This window comes from Maylandia zebra, linkage group LG16 (genome assembly GCF_041146795.1).
Source record: "Maylandia zebra isolate NMK-2024a linkage group LG16, Mzebra_GT3a, whole genome shotgun sequence".
NCBI lineage: Eukaryota > Metazoa > Chordata > Actinopteri > Cichliformes > Cichlidae > Maylandia > Maylandia zebra.
Window position 1 is genome coordinate 24,848,990 of NC_135182.1, and position 16,352 is coordinate 24,865,341.

The window sequence follows — 16,352 nt, forward strand, 5'->3', positions numbered from 1 at the left end:
GGTCTTGCCTGGTGTGATAGACCCCAGCCTCTATGGATCTTGTGCTCAGAGCTTGTTCTTGTGCTGCCATGATTAGTGCCTCTGTGCTGTCTTTCAGTCCAGCTTTGTCCAGCCACTGGTAGGATTTCTGGATATCAGCCACCTCCTCTATCTGCCGGTGGTACATACCGTGCAGGGCTCTGTCCTTCCATGATGGTTCCTCGTCTCCCTCCTCTTTCTTGGGTTTCTGCTGCCTGAGGTATTCACTGAGCACTCGGTCAGTTGGGGCCATCTTCCCAATGTATTCTTGGATGTTCGTTGTCTCATCCTGGACTGTGGTGCTGACACTCACCAGTCCCCGGCCCCCTTCCTTCCGCTTAGCGTACAGCCTCAGGGTGCTGGACTTGGGGTGAAACCCTCCATGCATGGTAAGGAGCTTTCTTGTCTTTATGTCAGTGGCTTCTATCTCCTCCTTTGGCCAGCCTATTACCCCAGCAGGGTACCTGATCACGGGCGTGTACGTGTTGATGGCCCGGATCTTGTTCTTACCATTCAGCTGACTCCTCAGGACTTGCCTGACCCTCTGCAGGTACTTGGTGGTTGCAGCTTTTCTAGCGGCCTCTTCATGGTTCCCATTCGCCTGCGGGATCCCCAAGTACTTGTAACTGTCCTTTATGTCTGCAATGTTGCCTTCTGGTAGTTCAATCCCCTCAGTTCTGACTACCTTCCCTCTCTTTGTTACCATCCGACTACACTTCTCCAGTCCGAACGACATTCCAATGTCATTGCTGTATAGTCTGGTAGTGTGGATCAGTGAATCGATGTCTCGTTCACTCTTGGCATACAGCTTGATGTCATCCATGTACAGGAGGTGGCTGACAACTGCTCCGTTCCGTAGTCGGTATCCGTAGCCAGTCTTGTTAATGATCTCACTGAGGGGGTTCAGGCCTATGCAGAACAGCAGTGGGGACAGAGCATCTCCTTGGTAGATCCCGCACTTGATGGTGACTTGTGCTATGGGCTTGGAGTTGGCCTCTAGTGTTGTACGCCACATCCCCATTGAGTTCCTGATGAAGGCTCTTAGGGTCCCATTGATCTTGTACAATTCTAGGCATTCCAGTATCCAGCTGTGGGGCATTGAGTCATAGGCCTTCTTGTAATCAATCCAGGCAGTGCACAGGTTGGTCAGTCTGGTCTTGCAGTCTCGGCTGATTGTTCTGTCTACCAGTAGCTGGTGTTTTGCGCCTCTGGTATTCTTGCCAATTCCTTTCTGTGTCCCGCTCATGTATTGACCCATGTGCCTGTTCATCTTAGCCGACATGATGCCTGACAGGAGCTTCCATGTAGTACTGAGGCAGGTTATTGGTCGGTAGTTGGAGGGGACCGGTCCCTTCTTGGGGTCCTTGGGGATCAGGACCGTCCGGCCTTCAGTTAGCCATTCCGGGTGTCTCTCGTTAACTAGCAGCTGGTTCATTTGTGCTGTGATATATATATATATATATATATATATATATATATATATATATATATATATATATATATATATATATATATATATATATATATATATATATATATATATATATATATATATATATATATAAATAGTAAAGATTGACAGCAGTTTGTTTACAAAGTTCACAATTTAAGCCTGACAAGCTACTAAGTTTAATGTGCTCCCAGCTATATGTAAGTCAACGACATCCAGAAATGAGTATGTGCTAAGAAGAACATGTGCAGACCACACAGCACAGAACACATAAAGGACTCCTTTAGCGAAGCCAGTGACTCTCACCTAACTGCTGGACCTTTGAAAGGAGAGGGAAATTTCCATTTGCTGCTATTTTCCTTATGTGTTTGCATGGCAGTACCACTGGAATAACAACTGAATTATGGAAACTGCAATGGTATACATAGTACTTTGCAACTTGCGCAGAGATGGTGGTAAAAATGTCATGACATATTGTGAGGTTGTAACTGATGCTGCCAAACGTAACAGAAAATCTTCAAGCAAACACCAAAATCAAGGCTATTATGAAACTCAAGTTGTTACTTGAAGCCTGAGAAGCTTTTTGATCTTTTCTCTATGATCTATACAAAGCAAACAAACCAGTTACATTTCTTGCAATGCTGAAAACAGCAAAAAGGTCCATTAATCATTATTAGAAAAATGATCTTAATGAAAACATTCATAGTGGAGGCAGCAGATCAGTCTCTGTTTTTGACCTTCTTCATAAGAAGCACCAGATTCATACATTCTTAGAAGATGTTCTAAATTACATTCTCAGAATTTACATGTTTTTCAAATGCTCATATAGCTAAAATTTTGATTTTGAGGTTAAATTCAGATGTATTGGTAAAATTGCACCGTATGCAAATTAATAAATTCATTACTAATGAATAAATGCAGAGTGGTTTATAAACACATAGTGAAAGAAAAAGGTGAATTAAGAGGAAACACTCACTCCCCCAAGCAGTCTAGGCCTACTGCAGCGTAACTAAAGGGGGATTCAGGGTAACCTGATCCAACTGTAACTATATGCTTCAGCAAAAAGAAAAGTCTTAAGCCTAACCTTAAAAGTAGAGCAAATTTTTGTCTCTGGAACCCAAACTGGGAGAAATATGTTCTCTTTCCAGTACCCTTTCTGTACACATTTTGGATGAACTGAAGGCTTTTAGAACAGCCCGATAATAATGGTCCATAGCAGTCTAGCTTAGAAGTAATAAATGCATGAACCAATTTTTCAGCATCACTCTGATTCAGGATGTTTCTAATTTTGGAGATATTGCACAAATGCAAGAAAGCAGTCCTAATATTTGTTTAATATGCACATTGAACTGTATTCTGGTCAAAAATAACTCCAGGATTCCTCACATTGTTACTGGGGGCCAAGGTCGTGTCATCCAAGGTAACTGGTTTGACACAGTTTTTGGGGCTGATTACAGTAATCTCACTTTTTATCTGAATTTAGACGCAGTTTCAGTCAAATTTGAAAGTGTCAGTTTTGGAGCAAGGGTTACTTTCTTGGTCGCCACCCTTTTGTCCATGGTGAAAAATCACTTGCTGCGGACAGTGACATTGGTGTTCCAGCATTTCGTGGCAGGGTTAAGCATTGGTGGTTCCTGAAAATCATTTGAGGCTGACAGTCTACCAGACCTTGGCAAAGTGGAGACACATTCAAAACACTCGTATTTATGTGCAGTTGTTTGAACTAGAAATGGCTCCAAGACACCTTCCCAACTTGTGTAAATCTACAATTCTGCTTGTTAGATCTTCACCTTAAGGTATTATGACATCTATGCCCATAATGAGTGTATGTAAACTTCTGAGTTTTACATGATAAAGGTTTAAGCACCAAAAAGTTTAGTGCAAATAACAGGACAGTGACTTGAAGGTAAAAATGAAGGTATGCATGACAATATCAGCCAGTGTTAAATGTACTGTTTTAGTATTGAATTTCCAATCATCCCATTTCTTTCAAGTTTAAATTGCTAATTTGTTCTTCTTGGTTCATGGCACAATATTGTACTAAAACGATGCAATGATCATTACTTTTTGGCAGCATAAGAAACAGAAATTAACCTACAGTTGAGTAATATAAAGTGTGCCATTTATCCCGAACATATAGGATTTAAAGGTTTAAAGAATGGAGTCCCAGAGAAAATGCTTTGTAACATTTTTATTTAAATAAGCTCATCTGACTAAAACGCCAGAATCAACACCAAGTTAGAAAACATTCAAATAAAAAAAATAATCCACGACAGAAATAGCTAATCATGATACATCTTTACATTCAAATATTTAACAACAGTAACGATACAGATTATTATTCCTCACACACTTTCATTCTTTAACATACACAGGCATACACACACACACAGGCACACACACACATACTTATTTAAAGCCACAGGTTTATCCCTCTAAAGTCAGTGTGTATGTACGAGATGTTATGCTACATGTCATTGATTTGGACATACAAGGAATAAATAAATGTTGGCAACAGACTACAAAGTCATTCCTAAGTTTCTACTGGCATGAAGCTAAACTTCGTTCACCCTTCAGTGGTTTGCTGTTGTCATGTTGAATCAATACTTTACGTAAGAAGATCACAGCATTGGCACACACATGTTAAACGTTCACTTACAGAAACGACATTATCTGTGTTTTTGCATGTCTGCTTGCTACATTTTATTTGTGGTTTATCCCTCCAAAGGATGCTGCATTATTTTTTTTATTGCGTTTTTCCCCATATCTGGTGAGCACAATGGAAACATCGTGAATGCTTTTATTTATCATTAAGCAATTTTGTTCAAGCAAAGCTGCAATGCATTACCAGCCAGCAACAGCATAACTCTGGCAGCAAGAGAGGCAGACACGATGCTAACTGTAATGGATCACCGACCTACACACTGGAGCAAATTAGTATTGGTGGTTGTATGTAAGGCAGGAAAAACACATTAAATACAACATCAGCACGGTGGAAAATGCACGTGTTAACGTGAATGGGCCATGCAAAAACACTGAAACACATTTTACTCGAGAAAATGTGTACGTTTATAATGTGCTGACACACACAAACACGTATTTAGTGTGCAAATAGGGTTTGCACACAGTGACAGAAAACCCATCCTGACAAATCCCAACTGTTAGTATGAAAAAAATGGTACGTTTCTAATAGTTTGCGTGTTCACAGTGGCCCACTCAGAAGTAGTCTCTTCTCCTTGAATCATCACTGATGAAAGATGGGTTCCACTGGGCTGGGTAGATGCATGAATGGCGAGAGCCTGGGAGACCCGGGAAGGGGTACAGGCCATTTCTGTCCAGGTCTGAGTTACGCAAGGCAGGCTGAGGGAAATAACAGAAGAAACAAAAAAAAGGACTTTATCATCAACCACACACACAGAGAAACGAAGCCTTAACTTAAACAAGAGACAGAGATGTGTGAGAAGCGAGAAATGACATGTTCCCTTACAGAGTAGTAGATATCAGTCATCTGTAGCAGGTTTTTTGTGCTGCCGTTCTCTTGCATCTCTATTGTCTCTCTCCCCCACTCCATGGATATCCGGTTATTTTTAGGGAAGTCTGCGTACGGGGACATCTGCAAGTCTCCACTTTTAAAGATGATCTTATTGATGTCATTTTTGTCTTTCCTGAAAGATTCCACATTGAAAAAACTTAAACTTGATGGGTTTTTGTTTATAAATATAGCCTGTATATAAAAGATGGATGTAGCCACCATGATGGAAGTCTCTACTTGAGTATTTTTCCTTTTTTTTTTTAAACTCAGATGTCATGAGGATCTAGTATTCCCTGAATTTTGTGCTTTTCTGACTCTAAATGGGGCCATTTAGATGTCTTCACCACAAATTCATCAAGAATATACCTGCTGAGGTTATAAATTGAGCAGAAAGACCTTTTGACTTCTACAGACTTTTTGCAATAGGAGGCCTCACCTCCTATTAATCATTAAAAGAGTGTTATTTTATGGCACTTCCACATTAAGCCCAACTTTTACATACAGATTGGGTTTATAATATAAAATAATATTATCGGGCAATATTCATTACATTTACTTTCTTGAATTAACAATAAAGCAAACTTACTTGCAGCAAGTGACAATGAGAGCAATGACAAGGATGAGGAGCAGGGCGCCCCCTGCAGGTGACACTACCACTGCAATCAGCTTGTAAACTGCAATTGCAAATAGAAACACCGTAAATATTATTCTTATTACAGTTAAAAAATAACACAAAATTACACTTAAGAAATTTAGCACATTTAAAGATATAAGAAATTCTATTTAAGATGAATATGATCGGTGGGCTTCACTTACAATTTCCACAGTTGAATCCTCCAAAACCAAACATGCATCTGAAATAAAGAAATGGAACCTTCAGTTGCCTTGAATATTTTCAGAAAACAGTACTGACAAGAAACAAAAGGAAGCAAACTTACGGGACACAGGTGCCATTTTCTAGTTTTAAGCCATCTCCACATTCTGAAACAAGACATTTTGTTCAGTGACTTGAAAGAACACAGTTTGGTAAGTAGGTTTCAAAGGCCTGGCCAGTGCTGTTTTATTCATTTTTGGCTTCCTCAGTCAAATTCTCATATAACGTGTAGCAGTCAAATTTTAGGGGAAACTGGAGATATTTTGAGACATTAATTTCCTTGATTTAACTTTTTCATTTGACTTCTCTCAGGTTGGTGACTCAAACAAAAATGCACATGTGGCAACATGTAAATAAAGAAGAGCTTACCTAAGCAGTACAAATCGTCAGGATTGTGTTTGTAGTATCCCTCACGGCACTGGCAGCACGCGATACCACTGGTGTCCGTGCAGCTGGAGCGCTCTTCATCACACTGGGTTTTCTGAGCCGCACAAAGACTCTCCGCTGGAACACAGTGCGGGCAGAATTAATCTCAGCTATAAAAATCTGATCATAAAACACAATTTTTGTTAATAGTTCCCCTTTGTTTCATTGAAAAATGAATAATTTTGACATGCAGAGCTTGTACAGTATATTTTAGCATTTAGAGGCACAGCACCAGTGTCCTGTGACATGATTATACAATTACCGGTAGTGTCATGTTGTGAAATGAAGCTGTTATATGATGCTTTGAAGTTTCTGGCTTATACACATGCAAAGCTTTTTACATATATATCACGCCACAGTTCATTAAATGTTTTTATGGCTAAATTCTGCCCTCTGGTGGTTGAAATGAGACTGCCCTAAATAAAGTTTACAATAAGACGTGTTCACACGTCTTATTGTAAACATCATTATTGTGTTTCTGTTGCATCAATAGAACTTCGTTTTGAGGCAGCTGAAGTTGCAGATGTTGCAGACTTTGTAAAGTTACTTTGATGTTAACAAAGTTTTACACGACAGGGCACTTAGATCATCCAACCATAGGCTCCTAGCACAACCTAGGACTCGAATGAAGTCGAGAGGCAACCGGGCCTTTGCATCCGTGGCACCCAGACTCTGGAATAACCTCCCCGTTCATATTCGCACTGCCGAGTCTATCCAGTCTTTTAAATTACGTCTTAAAACTTGTTTTTTTACTTTGGCTTTTGATTCTGTCTAGTTGGCTGTTTTAGCTTGTTGCGTTGTTACCTATTGTTTGTTGTCCTCTTCTATTGTTTGTTTTAACTGTCTCATGTTTTTATTGACTGTGAAGCATTATGGTCAACACTGTTGTTTTTAATATGTGCTATATAAATAAATTTTGATTTGATTTGATTTGAAGAGCAGTTGGAAAAACGATTTAATTATTAATTAAAACAAACACAGTTAATGATTTCCACTGAGATTTCTGGCTATCACACTCACCGTGGTAAGTGAGCTTGTATTTCAGGACCACCTGGCAGTGGGCTAATGCGGAGCTGCAGGTTTTGAGAGACATCTGGATTCTGTTGTTGACCTCAGTGGTTGTCACATTAGCGGAGGTGGAAAACGTGTTAGCAACCATGACACTAACACCATCCTTCTCTCTATGGGGAGGAGATCTGAGGTCAATATGGAGAATTTGTTGGTGTTGTAAATAACAAGAAAACAAGGTTCTAATAGATAAGAGAGATCCCTTTTAACTAGCTAAGTTTTAGCATCATCAAAAGAAGAAGAAGAAGAAATGTCAAAAATGCAGATCTTTGAAGTAGAATGACGAAAAACTGAGAAACAAGTAGACTTGCACTGGAAACATTACCTTATAGGATTGTAATTGAAAGATTCGTTTTTTCTGAGGTTACTAACAATAATTACAACCACTTTCTTTAATTGCATATTTTAAATATATATCAAAAAATACAGAAAATGTGCAGAAATTCAATGCAAAAACGTACTGCTTGGTCACTGTTGAGCGCCTGTAACCTGGGTAGTCAGAGAGTGAAACATTGAACTGCAGGAAAGACAAAAACAGGAGCATGTATAAGATATAATGCACGTAAGCTTAGTGAAGCACAGAATATGCAGTGACGCGAACTGCCTCTCACCAGCTTGATGATCTGTCTTTGGATATCAGAGTTATGTAGTGATCCGTTGGCACTGATAGTGCAGAGAAATGTCTTAGCTATTAAGGGGGGAAAACAGTGTGAATTAAAAAACATAAAAGGCCTCTGAGAAAATAACTTTGACTGGAGAAAAAAACAAACTCTAATGTCCTTTTTCTTTACCTCGGCTGCATGTGCGTCCATCTTCAAGGTCAAAGCCCAGCGGGCATTCACAGCTGAATGAGCCATTCGTGTTAACGCACGTGGAGCCTTTGGGGCAGGGTTCTTGCTTTTGCTTACACTCATCAATATCTAAACACACAGGTGTAACAATATTATATTTGGGAAGGATTTCACCAAACTTTTACACCCTTATCACACTCTCTAAAAAGGGGTTGATGCAACATTTCATGCATTTTGTTTTTTGAAAGACAAAACATGGAAAAACACACATAGTACCAATATTGTTTTTAAACTGTTGGGTAGAAGAGCAGAAGAGCTCACCCTTGTTGCAGGTCCGTCCCGTCCATCCTTGCTGACAGCTACACCTGAACGCATCCGGTTCATCACCCATACAAATCCCTTCATTGTTACAAGGGTTGGACACACAGGGGTTTCCTAAAATTTACGAGTAGATAGAGGGTGTGTTAGCATTAATCAGGGAAAATAGCATCCTTAAAAAAGCTTCGGTTTGACCTTTTAGGGCATGCGGTTTCACTCTGACCTGTCATCCATCCTCCTATGTGCAGTTTTATCTCTGTTATGCAAAGTCTATTATATTTGATAGATGATTTTTTGAGACTTCTACAACTAATTTCCATATTTTTCTGCTTCTGTAAAAGATTCATTGTTCCAAGTAGTGAATTCATCCAATCAGAAAGAAAGATCAGTGCAGAATACCAGACCCATTCACTGGGAGCGGCACGTTAAAAGCATTTCACACAAGTGCATCACTTGAAAATTCATCAGCAAATTCTTGAGACAAGAGAGAACAAATCCGTTCAACAGCATCTCATTGTGAAGAAGAGTCCAAGTTATGTGTATTCATCATTGTTATGTCAGTGGTACTTTTTATTTTATTGCTTAGGACGGCTGCAATCCTCTAACTGCCACCACAGAAAAGTAAAGACTGCTTTTCAGTAAATTAATCTGTCAATAAATTAAGGTTGAACTCTTTTTTGCTTTATTGCAACATGCAAGAAATCAGCTAATGCCATCTACTCAGATTATTAGTCACGTTCATGACCAGGAAGCACAGTGTTTGGGGAATATTAGAACCTGTGATACGCTGAATCGTTATTGCACAATCCTCTATTAGTTATAGTAAGAAGAAAACATGCAAATATGAAGAGCAACTCATACAAGAACACGATAAACACACATTTCTGCTCTGAAAACTGAATAATAAGTCCCGTCATTTGAAGAGAAAGAAGCTGACTAACTCACTTGGAGGTGGAGGTGGTGGTGGTGGACTGGTGTGCTGAAAATCAGGGGGTGGTGTTGTGACCGCCAGCTCTGTAGGACCTCTGTCTGTCTGATTCCTAGTGGTGTGCAGAGCTTCCGTACTCTTGGTTGGGGTACTGTGGGTGTAGGTTGTAGTGATGGACTTGCTGTGAGCTGTGGTGACTCTGCTAGTTCCCGTGCTTGTTTCGATCTGCAGGGTGGTGACATTAGTGGGGTCAGACATCCCAGTCACGGGGCCCTCCGTGTGCCTGGGTGGCGCACGTTGGGTCGGTTGCGCTGCCAGAGTGGAGGCTACCGTGGAGGACGAACTGTATAGGACAGTGGCACTGGTAGGGGACTGTAGAGGAGAGCTAGTCACGGTGCTAGTCAACCTTGCGGATGAAGTTGGAACTAGAGGAGGTGTGGTAATAGCCTCAGTGGAGGTTGGGGTGCTGGTGGTGGTGCTGAAAGCGGTTGATATGATAGGGTTTTCTTCTGTTATCTGCGATCTGACGAAGAGAAAAATTAAACCTCAAGTCAAATGAAATCAAGTTCTGCTTCTACCTTCTTTAAAGGTACAGACTTTAAAAACTTCAAATTATTATTAATATTCATCAATATTCTTTTTTTTAGCATACCTTTCTGTAACAGTGGCAGGTGAGGTGATGAGGAAGACGTTAGTACCCAGTGGTGGCATATCTGTCAGAGACTGATTTGTTTCAGACGTACTACTACTGACAGTAGAGGGCACTGCAGTCAGACCCAAGTCGACATTTCCCTCTCTGGTCTGCGATGAAAGCCCCTCAGTGCCACTCTGAGTGCTAGAACTGTGGTCTCCAGTTGAAAACTCTGTAGACGCTCCAGAACTAGAGCCCAAGCCTTGCTCTGTTCCTGAAATATTGGTGGGACCTCCTGCAGGTGAGGTGAAAGGAGGCGTAGAGGAAAATGACATTTGAGATTGGTCAGTGCTGGGCTCTGTCACCCTGATAGATGACGTTGAGTCAGACGGCTCTTCTGATGTCGACGTGTGCTGTTGTTCGGTGGCATTGGGATGTCCAGTAATACTCTGGGTTCCACTGGAACTTGCTGGGCTCCCAGTTTCTGAAAACACTCCTTTGAACGAGTCGGTCACGTCCCTTCCAGTAATCCCTGTGGACGGGGCACTGTGGGTGTAGTTCTCAGTCTCTGTCGACTTAGGAGAAATACCCCAAGTGGAAGGAGGCTGACGGGAGTTGGAGTCTTCTGTAAAGGCAGATGAGGTGGTGTTGCTGGAGGAGGAGGTAACAGACAGCAAGGTCCTCTCCCCAGCTCGGCTGGTGGTGGTGTAGGTGCTGTCGGTGAGGACGTCTGTGTGGGAGGCTGTGGCATCCCCCATTTGGAGAGTAGTGTCTGGGTTGTCTTGGAGTAGGTGGCCCTCCTCTGTAAACACCTGGGGCCTATCCTCCTCTGACACAACATAAGAGATACCTGGCGTCTTGTCTGTGTAAGTCATGTCCTTCCAGTCCCTGCTGCTGCTGCTGCTGGTGCTGCTGCTGTCCTTCCAGTCCCTGCTGCTGCTGCTGCTGCTGTCCTTCCAGTCCCTGCTGTTGCTGCTGCTGCTGGTGCTGCTGCTGGTGCTGCTGCTGGTGCTGCTGCTGTCCTTCCAGTCCCTGCTGTTGCTGTCGCTGCTGCTGCTGATGCTGCTGTCCTTCCAGTCCCTGCTGTTGCTGTCGCTGCTGCTGCTGCTGCTGATGCTGCTGCTGTCCTTCCAGTCCCTGCTGTTGCTGCTGCTGCTGGCCTCAGTGGCAGTTACAAAGTTGGAGGTAAGTGGCTCAGTAGACAGTGGATTTGCAGTCTCTATAGACCCACTGCTTGTTTCTGTAATGGACTGTGTCTGGTCTGTGCCTAGGAATAGAGAAAAAGATCACATTAGTAAATATTCACCAATATAAAATCATACACTTTTGAATCAGTTATGAACATTTTTAAAGATTTTCTATCATTAAGGAGGTCCAGTTAAGGCATGTTAAAATGTTACTTTAACCTCCTAGGACCTGGTGTCCACATATGTGAACATCACATTTTGGGTTATTTAGACTAAAATACTCAATTTTGCTCTACAAGGGCCTGATATCCACTTACGAGGACATTATACTGTAACTGTTCTATCGAAATTTTAAACGAATATCCTCATATGTGGCTCTCATTTTTCTTAGAAACAAAAATCAGGTAAAAAAAAAAAATCTGGTAATTCTTTGTTTTTACATTCATCAGGTCCCAATATGCCCAAATATCAAAGAGAAAGTAAAAATGCATGCCGTGGAAGAGTTCGGGTCTTAGGAGGTTAAATCAGGGGTGTTAAATATAAGGCCTGGGGGCCAGAATGACTTCAATTTGGCATAAACCTTGGACTTTTGACTGTATTTGTACAAGTTTTACAGCTTTTCCTACTGATAAAAACCTATCCCAACAACAAAGTAATTAATTACTAGAGTTAAAATTAGGACAATAAAATTACAAAAAGTTTTTTTTTCACCAATAACTATTGAAATTCCTGGGCTGTATGCAGCCCACCATGTAAAATGAGTTTGACATCCCTGTTTTAAATGATCTGGTAGTGATTTATTGGTAGTCACTGGACAAAATGAAGTCTGTTGTGCCACATACGCCAACTCTTGAGAAATGAATATGCACTGGCTTTCTCCTTTTCTACCATATACAGCTGGTAACTTCATGAAATTTGGCTTTGCACTGCTGCAGCCACCTAAAAATTTAAAGGCAATCTTTTTTTAAATATATACCAGCATCCTTCATCACTAGACTCAAAAGAGTGTTGCTGTACTCGCCTATATGTTGTACTTTACCTCCACCAGAGGGTGTTATCCCCGTCTCGCCTGTACAGTCTATAGTCAGAGACAAAATGCTGTCAGAATTTAACTTGCAGCATGGGCAATGCTTTTGGGTGGAGAACAACTGGCAGCCAACTTGTCTACTCTAACAATGGCTTGAAGTCCTAAATATGGTGGGGACTGTCTCTGTTGGGAATCAGCCATTTCCTTCCTAAAGCTGAGCGAGCACAAGGAACTGGCAGAAAGCTGTCACAGTGGATCTGGGTGTGTGCTCATATTCAGTCTTTTTTAGTCTGTGTGAAAACTGTTAAGTCATAAAAACTCCCAAAACGCTACCACTAAAGGGGAAGAGAATGACTTTTAAAGTAGTGACTGTTGTTTTAAACACTTTTTTCCCCCCCAGGCATGTCCTTTTTACAGCTGACAGTAGAGCTAGAAAGGAACCAACAGCAGAGAGCAAGCGGGATGACATCCAGCAAAGTCTCCAGCTTGAATAATTCTCGCAAGGTTACAGTTTCCAAACATCCAAGATAATCTGAGCTTGTCCAGCACCTCTGGCCACATGTAAATAATTCATGTTCAACACATGTCAAACATTTCAGCATTCAGTTATCTATTTACACATCCAACACACGGGGGCTTAAAATTATTTTTAGCACCAACTGCTTGATAAGATGACGGCTGAACTGGGTTTCCATGTTTGTTACTGACTTTGCCTGCTGCTTGGCAGCGGTTAAACCTTTGTTTCCCTTGCAGAAAATACACTCAAAGGATTGCCTATTTTGGGAGCAGGTAGGTTTTTTCCCCCCATTTGAGAATGTTTTGATTCTGAAAAGCTTAGAGTTGCTCAACTTGAATCCCAAAGATGGATAGAAGAGTTAAAGCATCAGACGTACTTAAGCAATGTGAGACAGATAGGGATAAAGAGTGAGAGAGGTCTTTTTTTTGCCTATCTTTGTGCAGTGCTGTCTTACAGCTTATCTGGCTGCTGTCCTGGACTGGAACAACACCACTCTTGAGATGAGTGTCAGTGCCACCAGCAGACAACATCCAGAACCAATGAAAGGGAGGGTTCAACAGCTAAACAGCCAGTCCACTGGGAGTCTAGGAGAACTGGGCCACCAGACTCTATTTTTCCCTCTCACTTCCTCTGCATGTGTCTCTCTTATTATTTCATTTTCTCTCTCTGGATACCGTCTGGGCAACAAAACTCAGACAGGAACGTGGTGTTGGCAGCAAATGACAGACACTCCCAGATCCTCAGCTACTATCTATCTCTTAACTGTTAACACAGTTGTAACTGCAGTCTTTTAACATCTGTTCCACTTCAGAAGCTCTATGGCTCGCATATTAATTCAAGCAAATGAAATGCCTTTTGCATATTAAAGACCCTCAGATGACACCACAGTAGTGTTTTGAATAGACTGGCTTATACTCATTATGCAGGCCAAAGAGGGCAGCCAAGATGATCTTGCTAGGGTCATTGAATAAACATTAAGTGAGGAAAGTGAATCATTTCAGCCTCATCTTTCCTTTGCAGCATCTACGAAAATCCTGAACTTTATTTATACTGCAAAATGGAAGTGTGTGCAACTTTAAGAATCAAGAATTTTATCAACATAATGATTAAAAATATCTCTTAAATTCAAAGAAGCACGTGCGCTATAGTGCAACATTTGAGGTATCCTATTACCATGGAGACAAATCTTTTAAGTGTTTATTACATAGTGTGTAATTTCTGATTCTTACTTTGTACACTATATATAGTAGTTTATATAGTAATTAAGCAAAAGTTGCATTTGTAGTTGTAAAGTTGAAAGTTTGTTGAAGTTTAAGGGCAAAACTATCAAAATAAAATGACGTAGTCATCGGTCCAGCCATTACTGGATGTTTTATGGTACATTATTATGCGTGATACTGGCTGTGATATTAAATATTATTTTCACATATGCCCCAGCATCAAAACCCTCCTTCTTCCCGCTGGCAGGAGTGTAGCTTAAACCAGCTGTGGTAGAGAAGAAATGTTCTTCCAGCACAGCAGCGTTATGCCTAAACCCTTCATTTAAGGGATAAGAGTATTATCGGCTCTGCAAAGTAGAAATATCAGAAGTTAAAGTCCTTTCTCTATCTTTTATTGCTTTGAGTCAGTATGGCAATAATTCAGGAATTTTATGAGGCATGCTTTTCTTCTTATAGTACGATGGATGATGTTTGGCTTTGTGCACAGGAAATCAGACCCAAATTCTAGTTCTTTCATCCAAACTTCTGAAGGTAGTCATGGAGTGCTTAGGATGTGGATTCCCTCCTCCTCTTGCACCAAATGCTCTAAATACTTCAACTGCAGGTTCCTCTGTATTAGTAACGTCTCTCCCAAGCAAAAAGTAGCACGCTTCAGCTCTCATTCCTGTCCAGACGAACTGCATGTTTAGGATTGTTTAATACTGCAGCATAAATGAGTGTCATACAGCAGTTTAACCACTGGATGCTCGGGTCCAGGTGGGTATAAGCCGATGAACAAATGTTACGGCTTTCAACACCTCCTGCTAAACAGGAAGCCAGCACCTGTAGTATTACATCAAGTTCGAATGCAGATAAGATGTGACGAGTGATAACCTCGTCAGTAGATTATCCAGTGTTTACTAAGCATTGAGCGAATGCATCTGTTCTGATAACCTCGTCAATTTTTAAAGCTGTCACAGTTCATGGCAAATACTCTGTTTACCTACAGTGGTGAGACTTGAACTTGTGTAATGGTCTGAAGGAGCTCCAGGAGTTGAATATGAGCCCCAAACTATTAGCTTTAGGGCCTCATTCCTGATAACACTAATCTCAAGATCTTTGGGTTTTGAACCAGTGGTTGTACACAACAGGGAACTTGAAATGAAAGTAAATGTGGTAAAATTGTTTTTGTTTTTTAAACCGTTATAACACCAGTCAATAGATATACATTACTTCAGCTCTATACTGTTTGCCGTTGGCAAAGCAGCTTATGAAAATTAATTCTAGCAGCCTTTCTAAACACAATTTCACAAAATACATATAAATATAAGTGTGTGAATGTGTGTTTGAATGGGTGGATGACTGAATGTAGTGTAAAGTGCTTTGGGGTCCATAGGGACTAAGTAAAGCGCTATACAAATACAGGCCATTTACTATTTACCAAATACCATTTCTTAAAGTGGGAAAAGCATCTAACTTGCATGTGTGTAAAAGTTTTGATGGTCATAAACACATCTACAAGAGCCATTTCAGGATGGGATTAGAAAATAGGCTTTGGGACAGTTATAGTGAGGCATATTTCTGGAATACTGCACACCTGGCTAAACCTGGCACACATGCACGATGAAACTAAGCACGTGTTATTATTTCATTTTCAAAAATAAAACAATACACAACACAGTCACAAATAACCGAAATGGAAACTTTGTGTTTAGACATTTTTCTTTTAAAATCATACTTGTCAATAATAGAAGACCACTAACTTACAAAATAATGTTGGAGGATCTCAAATGAACTTTTATGGATCCTTTTTTGTTACCTCACTTCAACAGGCCGAAATGAAAAGGAGATCTTTTCAATCATTGTGCAGCACTTGCCACTGCAGGCCTCACACTCGGAGCTCTTACCGAAGTTTCCAGCAGTAGCAGCGTGAGTTTCTGCAGCGTGCCTGAGCAGGAGGTTTCTCTGTGATGGTGTTAAAGTCTCGCTGGAGTATGAATTTGAAGTTGCGCTGTTTTCCATGCTTCTGACTTCATCCGTGGCCACCGAGTCATCCAGTGCTGGAGTTGCCGTATTCGTGCTGTTGTTACTGGGGGTCCCAGCCCGGAGGGGCCCCGGCAGACCCAGATGAAGGACCAGAAGAGACAAACCGAGGACGTGATTCAAAAACCACGTTTCCATGATTTTTTCAAGACCCCCCAAAACGGTCGCCGATAGTTTCCGTGAAGTCGAGTGAATGTCGGAGAGTCTCCCGGGGACACCATGGGAGGAGCGCTTCGGCGTTTAGTGAAGTTTTAATGGGAAATGAATAAATCCTGGTAAAGGTCCGGAGGAGATCCGCAGCTCAGACGGCGGGGAGCGGAAGATAACAGAGCCGAGGCAGCAG

The 16,352-nt window shown here is 41.2% G+C and overlaps 1 protein-coding gene across 2 annotated transcripts; it reads right to left on the minus strand.

The window, feature by feature from the left end:
• Positions 1–3,644: 3,644 nt before the first annotated feature.
• Positions 3,645–16,352, minus strand: heg1 (heart development protein with EGF-like domains 1). 2 transcript variants are annotated; one of them, XM_076875149.1, is made up of 14 exons: positions 15,874–16,352; positions 10,058–11,303; positions 9,423–9,928; positions 8,481–8,594; positions 8,160–8,288; positions 7,980–8,056; positions 7,830–7,885; positions 7,321–7,496; positions 6,244–6,378; positions 5,939–5,981; positions 5,817–5,854; positions 5,587–5,674; positions 4,956–5,133; positions 3,645–4,828 (listed from the first exon to the last, which is right to left on the minus strand). In XM_076875149.1, exons 1-14 carry the CDS (start codon positions 16,145–16,147, stop codon positions 4,685–4,687), a joined length of 3,204 nt encoding a protein of 1,067 aa, XP_076731264.1. In that variant the 5' UTR covers positions 16,148–16,352; the 3' UTR covers positions 3,645–4,684. The 2 variants fall into 2 exon arrangements, with proteins under 2 accessions (XP_076731264.1, XP_076731266.1); XM_076875151.1 differs by having other exon boundaries at positions 7,321–7,481; positions 15,874–16,351.